This window comes from Schistocerca gregaria, chromosome 3, assembly GCF_023897955.1.
Source record: "Schistocerca gregaria isolate iqSchGreg1 chromosome 3, iqSchGreg1.2, whole genome shotgun sequence".
NCBI lineage: Eukaryota > Metazoa > Arthropoda > Insecta > Orthoptera > Acrididae > Schistocerca > Schistocerca gregaria.
Window position 1 is genome coordinate 757122034 of NC_064922.1, and position 13919 is coordinate 757135952.

A 13919-nucleotide genomic window follows, 5' to 3' on the forward strand; every position below is an offset into this window, starting at 1 on the left:
TCATGATATTCACTTTCCTCAGATGATATAAATATTAATTTGTGTTAATGTAAACCACCGGGAAAATTATCTCGCCAACATACTCAAAATCATCCTTCTCTTAAAAGTTTAAAATGTACACTTTATTCACATTAAAAGAATACTGTTTGCTTATCTTCGATAAGAATCGCTTGGCAGAAGTTAACATGAAACCAGTGTGCAGCGAAGAAATAAATACAATAGAAACACCTTAATTGAAGCCTGAGCTTGCTTGTTATTGCTAGTAAAATCTTTGCATCACATCACCACGAATGAGCTGTTATTGAAAAGCATAATCGGTGTTTTATCAAGAAGCAACATCATAAAGAAGGAGAGGCTGTTAGTTAATGAGTAACGAGCATTGCACGAGAGTCAAAGTACAGATTCAGCAGACTCTGATGTTCCATTTCTCACGTATTTTCTTTTTCGTTTGAGGTCGTTGACGACTTCCGCTTGCCTAGACAATATAACTGTTTTTGTAATTAAAGGTTTCAATGTATTTTTTCATCAAATAATGTACGTGTGGTATACGCATCCTGAAAAAAAATGAAGCATCCAGAAGACATGGTCAGATGTCAAATTAACTTCGTACAAATACACTCCACTGGCGGATATGTAAGTGCTTTAGAGTTGCATTTTTCAGAGACAGTTAGAACTGCCACCAGGGTACGTTAGTGTTGTTCCTGTTTGTTGTTACCAGACAGGATGGGGCAGGTAAGGGGCGCGAACTGTGTCAGATGACGAGTGGACTCTGAGAAGGACATGGAGTTGCCGTACACTTGTGTGAGACCACGCTATCGTCTCCTGACAGAGTACAAAAGGGGCTTTGTTGCACTTAGGTCATTGTTTGGCCTGCTGGTAGACTCGTACAACATGCGGGTTTGTGGGGCACTCGGATGTGACGGCGACCTGATGTTATACTGGATAGGAACGTGAGCCTCCGGTCGACCAAGCCTGACCAACCAAAGGGAAGATCGCCGTATTGTGCATCAAGCATAACGTAGAGCCTTCACATCTGCGCGTGGAATAGGAGAAGAAGTGGACTCGCAGAAACACACGTGTCATCCTGCATCACTAATCTGGGGCTATCAGCGCCTGGACCAGGGAATTACGTTCTTTTGCATAGGCTGCCGTTCACATCACAACACAAACGGCTGCGTTGTGGCTAGTGCCGTGACTAAGAAACGAGGCCTGCTGACGGATGGTGTCGCATTGTGTTCAGCGATGAACTGCGATTCTGCGCTACCCCAGGCGATCACAGTCGGGGAGTAAGGCGGCAAACTAGGGAGAGGTCCCATTCTTCCACTGTTTTGGAAACGCACAGCCACGTTAGTCCTTGCATCATGGTGTGGAGAGCCATCGGGTATGACGTCAGGTCATGGCTGGTACTGAGTGATGGAACTCTGACGACGCGGAAGCATGTGTGGCACGTACCTCTATGGACTGTCTGTATTATGAAACTTCCTGCAGATTAAAACTGTGTGCCGCACCGAGACTCGAACTCGGGACCTTTGCCTTTCACGGGCAAGTGCTCTACCAAGCACGACTCAGGCCCCCTCCTCACAGCTTTACTTCTGCCAGTACCTCGTCTCCTACCTCCCAAACTTTAAAGAAGCTCTCTTGCAGCACTCCTCGCAGGAGAGTTTCTGTAAAGTTTGGGAGGTAGGAGCCGAGGTACTGGCAGAAGTAAAGCGTGAGCCCTGCTTGGTAGAGCACTTGCCCGCGAAAGGCTTGCCCGAGTTCGAGTCTCGGTCCGGCACACAGTTTTAATCTGCAGGAAGTTTCCTATGAGCGCACACTCCTCTACAGAGTGAAAAACTCATTCTGGAAACATCCCCCAAGGCTGTGGCTAAGCGATGTCTCCGCAATATCCTTTCTTTCAGGGATGCTAGTTCTGCAAGGTTTCGCAGGAGAGCTTCTGTAAAGTTTGGGAGGTAGTAAAACTGGCAGAAGTAAAGCTGTGAGGACGGGGCGTGAGTCGTGCTTGGTAGAACACTTGCCTCCAAAAGGCAAAGGTCCCGAGTTCAAAAATGGCTCTGAGCACTATGGGACTCAACTGCTGTGGTCATTAGTCCCCTAGAACTTAGAACTACTTAAACCTAAGTAACCTAAGGACATCACACACATCCATGCCCGAGGCAGGATTCGAACCTGCGACCGTAGCAGTCGCACGGTTCCGGACTGCGCGCCTAGAACCGCGAGACCACCGCGGCCGGCGTCCCGAGTTCGAGTCTCGGTCCAGTACACAGTTTTAATCTGCCAGAAAGTTTCATATCAGCGCACACTTCGCTACAAAGTGAAAATCTCATTCTGTCTGTATTATGCTGAGGTACTCTCGTGGCCAGCAAGATCATCGAGCGACGTAGCGCAGTGTTCAGCACTATGAACTCGCATTCGGGAGGACGACGATTCAGAGCCTCGTCCGGCCACCCAGATTTAGGTTTTCCGTGATTTTCTTAAATAGTTCCAGACAAATGCCGGGATGGTTCCTTTGAAAGGGCACAGCCGATTGCCTTCTCAATACTTGAGAAAATCCGAGCTCGTTCTCCATCTCTAATGACCTCGATGTCGACGGGACGTTAAAGCTGGTCTTCCCTTCCTTTCCTTTTGCCAGCAAGATCTACAGATTTGTCACCGATAGGAAACGCATGGGACAAGCTCGGTCATAAACTCCATCCCACTGACAGTATCAACGCATCAAGGACCAGTTACAACAGATAAGGCTCATATTGCCTTAAGAGAGTATATAACAGCTTTATGGCACCCTTACAAACTGAATCACTGAATAAATCCAGTCCAGAAGGGCGCTACGTCATACTTTTAAGTAGGGTCATACTGTCAAGGTTTTTGTAAATTTTGCTTGCTTTTGTAATCACTGAAATAATATCACATGCTCTCTTAATTAGTGAAGTTTCATGTCGTTTTCTTATCTCCTTCCGGGTACGTGATATTTTTGTCTGGCAGTATATGTAATTAATGAAATATATTAAGAATGAAACCTTGGCCAAGATATAGAGGGGCACTAACGGGAGCTAATAACAGGAGGTGCTGAGGGTGGGAGCCATGTCACTTACTGCCTGTTTATACTGCAGATCTCAAGTATATTACGGACTTCTACTTGCTTCTGAGTGTGGGATTCCTTTAAGTATAAGTCCGCAGCGTGGAGTGACCGCGCGGTTAGAGGCACTACGTCACTAATTGCGTGGTCCCTCCCGTCGGAGGTTCGAGTCCTCCCTCGGGCATGGGTGTGTGTGTTGTTCTTAGCAGCCATGACATCAGCAGTTTGATCCCTTAGGAATTCACACACATTTGAACATTTTTTGTTAATTTAAAAGTATTGCTGGTAAGCTCATTTAGGGAAATGAGAAGTTTTAAACCATGAACACCCAAAGTAGTACTCCAGTATTGCCATGCCTGTTCTTTCTTTTGCTACTGCCTCCATCCCGCATTGTGCGCAGGGTCGGCCGGGTTAAGTACGGATTTGGCATGGTTAATTTTAAGGGGTAGCCGGATGCCCTTCCTGCCGCCACCCCATACCTTCTGGGACGGAATTAGTGTACTCCAGCTGTCTGTGTCTAGTGTAAATCGTGAAATAGTGTGAATGTGTATCTAATGTCTGCGAGTCGTGTCACTGAGGCGCGACGTGGGGAACAGCCCGGTATTCACCTAGGAGGATGTGGAAAACCGCCTAAAAACCACATCCAGGCTGGTCGGCACACCGGCCGTCGTCGTTAAGCCGCCGGGCGGTTTCGATCTGGGGCCGTCGCGCCTACCCGAGTCCAGGAAGCAGGCGCGTTAGCGCTATCGGCTATTCTTGCGGGTCTAGTATTTCCGTGCCTGTGAGGTATGTTATTTGAAATTCCTACACATCATGAATGGTATGAGGTTATGATGCCTGTTGAGTGTCTCTAACGTTACTGCAACTTTTCAGGTGGAAATCACAACACATCATGCCCAAACAGGGTGCGCCTGCAGGTTCAAATGGTTAAAATGGCTGTGAGCACTATGGGACTTGACATCTGAGGTCATCAGTCCCCTGCCGACCGGGGTGGCCGAGCGGTTATAGGCGCTACAGTCTGGAACTGGGCGGCTGCTACGGTCGTAGGTTCTAATCGTTCTAATCCTGGCTTGGGCATGGATGTGTGTGTCGTCCTTAGGTTAGATAGGTTTAAGTAGTTTTAAGTTCTAGGGGACTGATGACCTCAGCAGTTAAGTCCCATAGTACTCAGAGCCATTTGAACCATTTTTTTCATCAGTCCCCTAGCCATAGAACTACTTAAACCTAACTAACCTAAGGACATCACATACATCTATGCCCGAATCAGGATTCGAACCTGCGACCATAGCAGCAGCGCGCTTCCGGACTGAAGCGCCTAGAACCGCTCGGCCACAACGGCCGGCACCTGCACGTTGTAGCCATCATGCGGACTACTTCGAATCATTGGTACGAGGGACACGCAAGGTCGTAACATGGCTGAACAACCGGAGAAAAGAAGGGACACTAAGACTCCTAGAAGAAAAAAAGAACGAAATAAATTATTTAAATTAAGTAATACATGAGTCCTAGAGGAAGAAAAAGAAACGAAAGAAATTGTAGAAATTAAGAACCACATGCATCGTTGTCTGCATGTTCATGAGCAGATTGTAATATTTCTGGCTTTGCGGCCATCACATTCAGGTACAAGAAGCTCTTCTTAGAGTAGTTGAGAAGGCAGTAGTGGCAAGATGACGTAATGTGGTGTGAGGTACCGATGACACATGGCTTGTCCGGTACGGGTACCGTGAGAAAGACCGCCTAAATTGTGGCTCTTCTCCGAGATTGGCTGCTCCGTTCGGAAGTTATGCGTGAAAATGACAAACGTCTGTTATTAATATTAGGCAAACTAATCAGCGTATTTACTTGCATTTCACATAAAAGATGTCTCAGCAGCGTGCTATCATTCCATTATTTCAGAAGTGTCAATACCCAGCAGAATGATGAACAACTGCTAAACGAAAAGGCAGAAGAAGCACTTCGGTGATATTCTGATCGCGCCTTACTTGGTTGGCGGGCGAAGTGGTTCGGCTGTAAGAACCGAGATGGACTGACAGTCTTGAAGTACAGACATGTTGGTCGACGCAGTATCAGTTAAGACTTAATTTGCTGTGTCTAGTTTGTAAATGTGAGAGCTGGTTTGGCAGTGTCGGAGGACAGACGTGTTGTCTGCCGCAGACTTTACTAGCAAACTCTTGTTAAATGGACATATGGTTGAAAACAGCGTCATTGTAATAACGGAAAACGCAGTTCATTATTTCGTTGAAGAATGGAAATTATTTGTGAGTCTAGAGTGGAATGTAATTGTGCAGTTTTCCGAGCTCTGCTCATAAAAAGCTAATGGCATCTCTCATAAACAAACTATTTGGGAATTTAATTACTTCTAAAATATTTGCTCCTCGCTAAGAGTTTATTACAGCCTCAAGATAAAGGATTCACGACCTACCGTGCTGTTTTCTGCGCAGAGTACATCAACTATAGATGACGGCTGGTTGGTGAACATTAATTATAACTTAAGCATTCAACTCAGGGCGGTGGAACCAAACAGGCAGCTCGCGCGTACTGCAGTCTTAGTGTAAATGAGATCAGTGACACGTCATCTATGGTAACGCAGAAGAGGTATGAAGGAGAGAAATTTTCAAGGGAAGGGATTTATCAAACACACGAATATCTCCCTCTCTAAACTACACATCTCTTTTTCAACTTGCCGTAAGGTATTTGGAAGCATTCCTTTGGGGTGTGAGCTACGTGGGTTCCAGTTCTTTAGATCGTACCAGCGGCCCGCTTACAGCTGACAGGCATATGACGATTGCTTAGTTTCCGCCATGTTTAGTAAACAGAATGCTGCCGGATTTGGTTTTGATGAATAGACGAATGACAGTAGCTGAAATTCCGGCAGAAGTTAGAGGCAGAGAGTCGCCACAAACTGTCTGAAACAGATGTCTGGAAAGTGGGCGCAGATATCGAGTAACCATGCATCGTTTAACACGTACACACTATCACAAACAGAGAGTGCATGGTACAGATAGGGGCAGAGTCAACTGGGAGACTGAGTGGCATTCTGTAGTGTTCAGCGATAAGTCTTACTCCTCTTTGTGGTGTTACCACTGACGGCAATATTCCCATAGATGACGAGATGTGACGTTACAGGGAGCAGCGATTCTTGAGATGCTTACCTTTCGAACTCCTGGAATCATTGTATGAGGAGTATTGAAAATAATAGTACTGCTGGGAAAATAGGGAGAACTGTCGGCCAAGTGCGGGGCTGCGGAATTTACAGGTACTCTCGCATCATTGTACAGACCCACGTAACATGTCCACGGCTACGGTGGCGCCTTCTACTGGTGTAAGCTGCAGCCCTGGAATAATGCCAGTTCAGATACTAAAATTCCTTACCAAGCTCCAGCAAACAAACTTTGTTAACTGAGACGGAATGTCTAGATCTAGCTAATCTTTTATTGATGACCGGTTTCGACTTCACGCAGAAATCATCTTCAGAAAATGAGCACTATGAGAACACGAATGGCAGAGTTACAGAAAGTTTAATGAATATGGCATCAGAGGAAAGTGGCGATGTAGCATTTACTCATCTGGTTGTTGCTGGTGGCTATTCGGACGCTCACGCAGCAACACGGGCATAAACAGCTGACTGATGTCTGCAAAGCCGTGGGTTAAATACTCATCGAAATTTCTGTAACGTTCATTTGATGAACATGACTTCTAAAAGGTCTAAAACGGTCATTAATTATTATTGCCACCTAGGCTGTTGTTTTAACTCAGCTCAGTCATCAGGTAGCTGTTACTTCTCAGGACCATTTTTTTCCAAATTTGCGAATGGCAACGAGCTTCTTAAGGTGACTTTCGGAGGGTATTTGCTTCCATGACATTAGGAACACAAGAATGTACTCCTGACCCGTGGGTCACACCTCAAACTGATGTGGGTCACGGAAGTGAGTTCTCAATGGAATCAAAATCTAATCATTTAATGACCTTTGTGTGAAGAATATCATCACAAGGTTTGATACATATGGTGTAACACTTTCCATCTCGGTGAGTGTAAGCCTTTTGATCTAGCTTAGTAAACTATGATACGTACGCCGATAATTTAGACAGCCTGAACAGTCGTTTGAAAAGGAGTGTGATGTTTGTAGTGGACTTCCCTCTGTCGTCGAGCAGTTCGTTTTGCAGGACGTACCTGCTACACAATGGTTCAAGAAAATTCTCGGCTATGTGAGTGATGAGCATATTTGAAACTACAGGAAATTACTGACATCGATCGATATTGACTGCTCTTTGGTGACTGACAGCATTAGGTAGCAGACAAGTTAAGTAGTCTAAGATGTATTCAGATAAGTTCTTTTCAATCTCAGGTTATAGATCCATTTCAACTACCGTTAATTCAGCGTATAAATTTAGCTTTGCTAAATGCAGACACACTGAACACAGTGTTGTTACACAGCTAGATAACTTACGGTTGCAGCGACCAGAAATAAGTCGATACCAGTCGATGTCATTCAGTTTCTATCGATTCAGCGGATCCCATCAGCTATTTCCCCAAGACTCGTCTTAGCTGATGCGTATACGCATGTCTACGGTCTGACATTCAGAAGAGCTAACGAAAGTAAAGAGAGACTAGTACTTCGTAATGGGTAGGTGGTACGACAATCCTGAATACGTACGTCTAAATATTTAGTCATTACTTTCACACTCCCATAAACAGTGAGGCGAACCGAATCCTGGCAGACTCCAGACGTAAATGATGCCCCACGTAATTCTGGTGTCTGCGAGAGTCGCTTAATTACGACGTTATTGGAAAATGGTTCAGACAAAGATTACCTGGCTGCTGAACCTCACTTGAATGACGTATTCTAAAAAATACAAGGAAAAATGGTTCCAGCCACTATATTTTTAGAGTATGTTATTAAAATGATTTTTGGTAGCGTAGAGCTCTTGGAAGCAAACAATCTTTGTCTGAAATATTTTCTTGCTGGTTGTTTTTGTGGCCTATACGGCGCAAGCCTCTTTATCTCTGCTTAATTTCTTCAACCTACATCAATTGCAACCCACTTACCGTATCCAAGCTTCTGAGTTCCTTTACAAGTCATCTCACACGCACCTCCATTATCAAACTGACGATTTCTCGATGCCTCACATGTCCTGTCAACTGATACCTTCTTTTTTCGCATAATTATTTTTGCTCAGTTCGATTCAGTATCTCCGCATTAGTTTCTCTATGTGCCCATCCAATCTTCAGCATCTCTCCGTAGCACTACATTTCAAAGGAGTCACTTCACTTCTTGTTTGAACTGTCTGTCATACACTTTTCGCTTCTGTTCAAGGCAACGCTTCAGACGAATAACTTGGGAAAAAGCCTACCTAAATATTAAATTTATATTAGATGTTAGTACATTTACTATCTTCAGAAACACTTCTCTTGCTTTTGCCAGTCTGTCCATTATCTGCTTTCTGCTGAAATAGCAACACTCGTCTATTGCTTTTATGTGTCATTTCCTAATTCCCACAGATACGCCTGATTTATTTCGACTGTATTCCTTTAGCACTATTTAACATTCGTTTTCGTTGACCTTGGTTTTTTTTCCAAGACGTAATCCATCATGCCAAAATTAACATAGTTCTTTAAGACTTTAGGTGGGACAGTCTGTATGTCCGCAGATTGTAAACGGAATAATCTGATGGTATGTTACAAACTTATGCTTTTTGAAAATAAACGAGTCCAAACTGATTGACGAAAAAGGAAACATGGAAGTGAGCTACAGCTTTACTGTCAACATGCTTATTAAGTAGTGAATGGATGCCGTTGATATCAGTGAACAGAATCGAAATACCATGTATAAAACAGCTTCTAACTTCTGGTTACAAATGAGTTGATATAAGAAATCTATGACGTTAAGCAAGTAAGGGAGAAAATTTTGAGATAAGGTTTGAAACTATGTTTAAAGTGTGTTGCAAGTGGCTTAGTGGTCTCGTTATCACGCGCTGGGTGAGTATAGTTTGGGTAATTTGCGCTCTATGTTAAGCAAAAGCTAGTTTTTCTCGCCGCTCACAGTTTATAGCGTCATATTTTCTGAACTATAAGTCGACAATGATTTAGTTCTGCAGGCACATTCAGTGATGTATGCGGATACTGTCCACAAAACGTGTTGCGAATCGTGTAAGTAGTCGAGAAGTAGTACACTCTAAGACAAAAAAAAAAAAAAGAGCACACCACGAAGGAGTTATCCGAATGGGAAATCGTTAGATGTGATGTACATGTACAGAAAAATTGGATGATTTATTCAAGAGAAAGAGCTTCACAAACTGAGCAAGTGAGAAATGCGTTGATCCACCTTTGGCCCTTACGTAAGTAGTTATTCGACTTGGCGTCAGTTGGCAGAGTTGTTGGATGTCCTCCTGAGAGCGTCTCCTGACACGTCCTCGCTGGTCATCGGGACTTATCACCGAAAACAGTTCCACTCCAGTCAATGAGATTCCAAGACGAAGACGTGTCCGGACGCCCCGGCCCGCGGTGGGATACTAACCAGACTGTTGCCAGCCGTACGGCCCGACAACCAGCAGGGCTGGTGAGTGTTGCCATTTCTTTTCACAGCTGGACCTCTTTCGATGTCATCCGCGGAACCTTACAGCACAGCAATACGTCGACCACATTCTGCGTTTTGTTTCCCTTCGCGGCAAGTCATCCAGGTATTCCATTTCAGCAAGATAATGCCTGACCGCAACTGCGAGAATTTCTATTGCTTGTCTTCGAGCTTGCCAAACCCTATCTTGACCAGAAAGATCGCCAGATGTCTCCATCGTCGAGAACGTTTGAAGCATTATGGGCAGTACTTCCAACCATTCCGGCATTTTGAAGATGTAAAGCGCCAGTTGGACAGAATAGGGCACGATATCTCTCAGGAGGACGTACAACGATTCTATCAGTCGATGTCAAGCCGAATAAATGCTTGCATAAGGGCCAGAATGCCTTGCATAAGGACCGGAGATGGATAAACGCATTATTGACTTGCTCAATTTGTGATGCTCTTTCTCTTGAATAAGTCATCCAATTTTTCTGAAATTGTAATCATTTATTTGTCTGTACATGAGCATCACACCTACAGGTTTTCGTGCCATTCGGATAATTCCTCCGTAGTGTGTCGTTTTCTTGTCTTAGAGCGTAAATTAAAACGCCCTGCCTGATGTGGCAGTTTTATTGCATGAACAACAAAAATGTAGTAAGGGATAAACATTTTTTCTTTCCTTATTTTGTGCGACCTTTCAGTTGGAAAATGTTTCGTAAAGGTCATTGTCAAATACTGGTTGAATACTTACCTTGCTGTTAAAAACTTAAACATAAGTTATAACGATTAAAAAGTAGATTATGACTGCATTTTAAATTTTTGAAGTCGGTCAATAATCATACAAATTATTGAAAATTAATTTTTTGCTGCCTATGTCAGCAGGGTGATGGGCAGCCTGCAAACAGTACTGGGTGTCGTGAGCTGGGTTAGCCGTTTAGTATAAGGGTTGACGAAAAAGCTTCCTTGGAAGGCCACACTAACCCCTTGTCTACAGGTAAGTGCTTGTACACCGGCATCGGTGTGACACCGAGCTGCATGTAAGCTGCAGCGACGGCCTCGGACGGAAACTTTTTGGTCATGACTGATAATTTAGCCTGTGGCGCACCTCGAAGTAGTCGTGTCCCTTGAGGTACTTGCAGGGCTCGAGGAGGCTGGCGTTGAGCTGCACTGGCTGCGGGCAGGGGTCGCTGGCCGTCCAGAAGAACACGTTCCGCTGGATGTGGTCGGGCCCCACGTCGGTGCTGTTCACGATCACGTCGTACAGCCGCACGCGGCGGATCTCCGCGATCTCCTCCTCGCTGAAAATGCTGCACCGCCACCAGCACGACAGCATTACAACCACGCCACACCGACTCATTCGTGCCCAGTACAAATGATTGTCACAGTAAGAGCGCAAGATGTGCGTTTTAAACGAAACATGGTTTTCTGTAGCAAAGCATGGTAATATTTACTGATTTTTAATGCAGACATTCGGGAATTATGTAGTGAGAAACACATACGGTAAATGACCATCACAGCTTTAGCGGCACTCTTGTCGTGAAATTTTTAATAGCAGTTTTATATAAATGCAGAGGTATTTCGTTTAATTTCGCCTTTTAATGCTCGGGTACTCGTGGGCTTGCTGATGTTAATCTGTAACTTAAACCTCCACAGAAAAAATTCCATAGGTATAAAATCACACATGTATGGCAACTATTGTCACCAAAACAGGAGATGACATTGCCAGGAAAAAGGCTCGTGCAAGACGGTCGATGTTTCACACGCGGTATCGGAAATGGCACAGATCTCCTGAAAACGAATGTCTTCGGGAGTATATACTGGGTACTTATAATTAAAGCTCAGCTACTCTCACGGAGGTCCAATGTGAGCTGTAATTATTGAATGGCAGCGAAACTTGACAGATGTGGTAATGCGTTAGGGCAGAACAGATTAATAATGGAAAAAAAGTTATTATTTTCAATTTTGGCCACCAGGTGCAAATATGGCGCTGGTGCTTATGTTCAGAGTGTGTAAGCGGCGGTTAGCGACAAAATCAGTATTATTGCTTTCTCACTTGCTTTGTCTTTTCCGCCCATGTCCTTTTCCTAGTCTGTTACATATGGAAAGAAAGAGCCAGCAATGACAACACTACTCCACCTTGTATGTTAGATATAACAGACAGGCGAAATAGCCTCAGACTTCAAAAAGAATGTAATTATTCTGACTGTAAAGAAAGCAGATGTGACAGATGTGAATATTACCGAACCGTCACTTTAATAAGTGATGGTTGCAAGGTACTGACACGCACCATTTACGGAAGAGTGGAGAAATTAGTAGCAGCAGACCTCGGAGAAGATCAGTTAGGGTTCCAGAGAAATGTATGGACATGCGATGCCCTACTGACCCTAAGACATATATTTGAAGATAGTCTGAGGAAAGGTATTTGTAGACCTAGAGAAAGCTTTTGACAATTGTGATTGGAAAACATTCTTCGAAGTTCTGAAGATAGCAGGGGTAAAATGCAGGGAGCGATGGGTTATTTGCAACTTGTACAGAAACCAGATAGCAATTATAAGAAGTGAAGGGAGTGAAAGGAAACGGTAGTTGAGAAGGGAGTGAGGGTTGCAGGCTGCTCTCGCTGTTGTACAATCTGTGCATTGAGCAAGCAGTAAAGGAATCCAAGGAAAAATATGGAGTAGGATTTAAAGTTGAAGGAGAAGAAATAAAAATGTTGAGGTTAGCCGATGTCCATACAAAGGACTTCAAAGACCAATTGAAGGGAACGCACAGTCCCTTGCAAGGAGGACTGAAAATAAACAACATCAACAACAGCAGCAAAACACGGGTAATGGAGTGCTGGTAAGATTAGATCAGGAAGTGAAGCAATAATAGTAGTCAATGTGTTTTGCTATTTATGCATAAAAATAACTGACAATGGCTAAAGTAAAGAGGATACAAAATGCAGACTGACAATAGCAATAAAAGGAAAAATGTTAACATCGAATATAAGATTAAGTGTTAGGAAATATTCTCAGAGGTGTTTTACGAACATGAAATGTGGACGAAAAACTCTTGAGACAAGAAGAGAACAAGATTTCGAATTGTGGTGCTCTAGTAAAATATTAAAGATTAGATGGGTAGATTCAATAACTACAGAATACATGCTGAACTGAACCGGAGAAAAAGAAATTTGTGAATAAACTTAAATAAAGGAAGAGATCAATTGATCCTGAGATGTCAAGGAATCATGACTCACTATGAACTGTAATCTGAAAAGAAGTTCTACAAACAAATGTTAAAAATGAAGGGTATAAATAAAGAACAAAATGAAGAGGTAGTAGAAAGCATACTGAACGTAACAAAAGACAGTGTCAAATTTCGAGAGGTTGTAGAGGATGCCTGGTGCGGCTGTACAGAGGACAGGAAGTCTTGCCCGGAAACGCTACAGAGGCTAGGCCACAACATAGGGTAGTGCGTTTCGTTACAGGTTCATTTAGTAAGCACGAAAGAGTCACAGAGATGAGCGAGCAATTGCTGTGACGGATGCTACAAGGAAATGGTTCTGCATCACGATACAGGCCATTGTTTAAGTTCAAAGAGCACACGTTAAAAGAAGAGTTAACAAACATACTGCTTCCTTCTACGTGGATCTCTCGAAAATACCACGAATATCTACATCTACATTTACATGATTACTCTGCAATTCACATTTAAGTGCTTGGCAGAGGCTTCATCGAACCACAATCATACTATCTCTCTACCATTCCATTTCCGAACAGCACGCGGGAAAAACGAACACCTCAACCTTTCTGTTCGAGCTCTGATTTCTCTTATTTTATTTTGATGATCATTCCTACCTATGTAGGTTGGGCTCAAAAAAATATTTTCGCATTCGGAAGAGAAAGTTGGTAACTGAAATTTCGTAAATAGATCTCGCCGCGACGAAAAACGTCTTTGATTTAATGACTTCCATCCCAACTCGTGTACCATATCTGCCACACTCTCTCCCCTATTACGTGATAATACAAAACAAGCTGCCCTTTTTTGCACCCTTTCGATGTCCTCCGTCAATCCCACCTGGTAATGATCCCACACCGCTCAGCAATATTCTAACAGAGGACGAACGAGTGTAGTGTAAGCTGTCTCTTTAGTGGACTTGTTACATCTTCTAAGTGTCCTGCCAATGAAACGCAACCTTTGACTCGCCTTCCACACAATATTATCTATGTGGTCTTTCCAACTGAAGTTGTTCGTAATTTTTACACCCAGGTACTTAGTTGAATTGACAGCCTTGAGAATTATACTATTTA

The 13919-nt window shown here is 43.7% G+C and overlaps 1 protein-coding gene across 1 annotated transcript in view; it reads right to left on the minus strand.

Moving 5' to 3' along the window:
• Window positions 1-13919, minus strand: part of LOC126355596 (dual oxidase) — a 582817-nt gene that overhangs the window by 89249 nt on the left and 479649 nt on the right. Inside the window, exon 10 of the mRNA XM_050005959.1 lies at window positions 10736-10937. Within this exon, the coding sequence (XP_049861916.1) occupies window positions 10736-10937 (202 nt within the window). The remainder of the gene's footprint in view (window positions 1-10735; window positions 10938-13919) is intronic.